Here is a 3,632-nt window from a genome sequence, read left to right as displayed (position 1 = left end):
CTCGGTGCGCGTGTTGTCCTTGTGGGTCAGGGTCTCTGTGGCCTGGGGGCCTCCAGCCCCACGGCCATCCCAGGAGGATTGCTGTCCAGGGCTTGGCTCACCACCCCTCAGCCCCTCACTGACCCCCCACCCAGTGCTTCTAGACCTACGTCTCTGCGAAGTGAGCAGCGAGCCAGCTCTGACCACCACCCTCGTCCAGTGGCAGGAAGGCAGCGAGCAGGCCCCGCCCCTGAAGGGCCTCGGGGCCTGGAGACCCAGAGGTTCCTTGCCACGCATGAACTCCTGGATCCTGCTCTCGAGGTGGGGCTGGGGTATGGAGACTGGCCTTTTGTTGAAAATTGTATTCTAAGAGTCTAAAGTCATGAATGCGTTATTGCTTTTTTTTTTAAAAAAGGCAAGACAGAATTAGAAACAAACACCTTCAAGGCTCGCGGGCTGAGACAGGATGCATCTGTCGTCCAGTCTCACCTTTGTCCCGCGGACCCCAACCCCTCTCCCGCTCGGGCAGAAAGAAGATCGAGCGACAGGTGCCCACCCAGCTTTTGCAAAGCATTGCAGGGCTGAGAGCAGCTGCGGAAGACTGAGCCCTCGGGGTCTGCATGAGGAGCAGAGACGAAGGCCAGTCTGCCAGCACCGGGAGGCCTTCGGGGAGTCCTGCCCCAGGTTTCACGTGGGAAGGGCCTGGGCACTGACTCTCCTCACTGGCCGGGGGAGGAGATTATTTGTCAGACCGGGGAGGGACAGCTCCTCCAGCTGCCCAGCAGGCCTGCAACGACTCCCCCCCCTGCCCTGCCCCAACAAAGGCCTGAGGCGGCCTCTCAAGCAGCTTTCCAGGAGGAACGCAGGTGTCCAGATGGCCCAGTGTGGCGGCCTGGCTGCAAAGGTCCGCCCTGAACCCCAGGCGCAGAAACCCAGCAAACCCAGCAGGGCTGCAGCTTCGGGCCCCTGCCTTCCTCTGTCTCCCGGTCAGGGGTGGGGGCACAGGGTACCTGCAGCTGTCCTGCAGGGACAGGACACGGGACCCACTCCGTGGAGCACCCCCTTCTATGTCATCACCCCAAGAGAGCTGCCCTGAGCTTGGCGAACCCCCAGGAGGAGCTGCTTTTGCTCTCTGCTCTCATCTGCTGACCTGGGCCAGACTGGACACCAGATCAGCAAGCTTGCCAGAAAAGCTCAGAGGGATGGTGCTCGGTCTGGGCCCGGGCTCTCGCCAGCCACTGTCCGCCTCATCCTGCTCCTTCCTGGACCCTGGGGCAACACATCCTCTACCTGCCCAGGCCCTAGGGCGCGCTGGAGGGGAGCTGCCTTCCTGGGAACACACGCCAGGAACCCGGGGCATCGTCCAGAGGGGCAGACATGGGCCACCTGCTCTTCCATCCTCATTACAGGTCAACTGACCGAATAAGTGGCGAAGGGCACGTGCAGACAAAGGACGGCTGGATGGAGGCCCGGGCTCCTTCCGCAGATTCCACATTTGAAAACACCCCTTTTCCGACAGCCCAGCAGATGTCCCTGAAGCCGCGCTCTTATCAGATCGGAGCAGGGTCAGTGAAAAGGCCTCCGCGGACACGCAGTTTACATCCTCCAACCCGACATTGCAGGCCCCTGGCTGGCCTCTGCGGTGGGGGTGGGGGTAAGGGCCGCGGGGCCCCACTCGGGTGCAGCCCCCGCGACTGCAGAGATGGCAGGCGCCTCCCCCATCCAGCCCGCCCCCGCCCCAGAGGAATAGCTGGGTCTGGGCAAGGAAGCCCGATGGCATACACGTGTGGGTGGCCACGCCACGAGGGGCCACACCGTGGAGACGGGAAGGGGGGGCGGGGCAGAGGGAAGGGTGCAGAGCCCTTGGGGAGCCGGGCCCCACTTTCTCAGTCGCTGCTTGAACTTGGGACCTCAGCTCCATCCAGAGCACAAAGAACGTTTGTTTTCAAACAAAAACATTCTTCTGGCGCCAGGGGAAAATGGAAAATTTTAGTTTACATTAGACATGCTTCTGGAGGCTCACATCTTCCCCAAGCTTCTCTGTGGCGACAAAGAGGGGCTGAGAGTGACTCAGGGTGGACGTGGGAGCCCCCTCGGCCAGACCCCTGTCGTGACCCTTCTCTTGGACAGGGTCAAGTGAGCCCTGGGGAAGGGGTTGAGATGCTGGAGACTGGCCAGGGGGCACCCAGAAAAAACCAAGATTGATCTTCTGAGCCACCTGCCACAAGGCACCCCACTCGGGATGGGTGAGGGGAAGAGAAGAACCCGAGGGGCAGGGACCACCTCCTGCTTTTTCCTCGGGGGTCACCTGGGCGGCAAGCCCCACCTGCTGGGGCCCAAACTCCCAGACCACCTGCCAGATCGCACAACAGGCCGGTGCCCTCATGGAGAATCAAACCAGACTCAGCACCACTCAGAACAGGCCCCACTGGGGTCAGGGTTCCCTCTGCTTCCTGCTGGTGCCCATAAAACTCCTCCTGCGGCTCAGGAACTGGGTGTGGCCCTGAGGCACGCAGGGGACCTCAGCGGGGAGCTGCAGCCCACCGGGTGCACCCAGCTGGAGAGGCAGCAGGTGGCTGTCAGTGGGCTGCGGCCAGAACCATCAGGTCCCACGTGCGTAGGTGGTCACACGCAGGTGTGACACTGAGCTGACTGAGCCAGGCACCACGTGTACCCTCCTGCCTGTTGCTGGAGCAGGCAGGGGCTCAGAGGCCTGGGTTCCTGGGCACTGGGAGGTGCCTGCCTCAGCCTCATGGTCGCAGAACACCAGGCAGATCATAACCTGCATACTAGGTGCTGGGTCGACATCCTTCAAGACAGCAAGGAAGCTGACTTCAGAAGGGCTTGTCCAGCAGGACCTCCCTGGCCCCTCCAAAGACAGCAGGGCAGCCTGGGAACCCCTGTGGTCAAAGCTTGGGCCCCTTGGTGGTGGGGTGACGGCAGTGGAGGTGATGGAATTCCAGCTGAGCTATTTCAAATCCTAAAAGATGAGGCTGTTCAGAGTGCTGCACTCAACATGCCAGCAAATCTGGAGACCTCAGCAGTGGCCACAGGACCTGAAAAGGTCAGTTTTCATTCCAATCCCAAAGAAGGGCAATGCCAAAGAATGTTCAAATTGGGCCCTTGAATCTCTGCCAACGTTCCAACATGCTTAGTGCCCACGTCAGGTGCCAGGCTGCCATGCCAATGCCCTCCCTCGGGGCGTGGAGCCCCGCCTTCGGGTGCCCATCTGCTGGGTGGGCGGGGGAACGCTGGGCAGTGGCCCCCATGCACTGCCCTGACCTGGGAAGGTTCCCGTGTGGACGGCGGCCCTGGGGAGATGGTGCCACCCCAGGACCGGAGGAGACTCAGAAAAGGGCACCCCCCACCCCAGGAACACCACGCTGTGCACTCAGCGAGAGCAACCTTAGGTTGGTGGGTCCTGGCTGGCTGGCACAGGGCTGCGGCCGCTCACGCAGTCCCCTCTGCAGGGGAGGGCTTGTGGCTTCGTCTGGCTCACGTCCTTCCCAAGTGAGAGAGCCCAGCACAACCCCCAGGCCCCTCGATGGGGCCTCTGCCTCCAGCAGGGAAGTGTGTCTGGCTGGCTAGGTTCCCTCTGAAACCAGCTACCACCCTCCTGCCCGGAGCCAGCAGGGCGCTGTCTCAGTTCCCGC

The 3,632-nt window shown here is 62.2% G+C and overlaps 1 protein-coding gene across 1 annotated transcript in view; it reads right to left on the bottom strand.

The window, feature by feature from the left end:
- The window catches only part of CTBP2 (C-terminal binding protein 2), a 168,837-nt gene that overhangs the window by 8,537 nt on the left and 156,668 nt on the right, over positions 1-3,632 (bottom strand). The window contains exons 6-9 of the mRNA XM_010859571.1: positions 2,593-2,788; positions 1,399-1,525; positions 469-701; positions 150-246 (exon numbers count right to left, since the gene is read on the bottom strand). Coding sequence (XP_010857873.1) covers positions 150-246; positions 469-701; positions 1,399-1,525; positions 2,593-2,788 — 653 coding nt within the window. The remainder of the gene's footprint in view (positions 1-149; positions 247-468; positions 702-1,398; positions 1,526-2,592; positions 2,789-3,632) is intronic.

The sequence above is a fragment of the Bison bison genome, unplaced genomic scaffold, assembly GCF_000754665.1.
Source record: "Bison bison bison isolate TAMUID 2011002044 unplaced genomic scaffold, Bison_UMD1.0 scf7180017864456, whole genome shotgun sequence".
Classification (NCBI taxonomy): Eukaryota; Metazoa; Chordata; class Mammalia; order Artiodactyla; family Bovidae; genus Bison; species Bison bison.
Note: the sequence above shows the minus strand (reverse complement) of the source record. Positions and strands in the feature narration are given on the sequence as shown.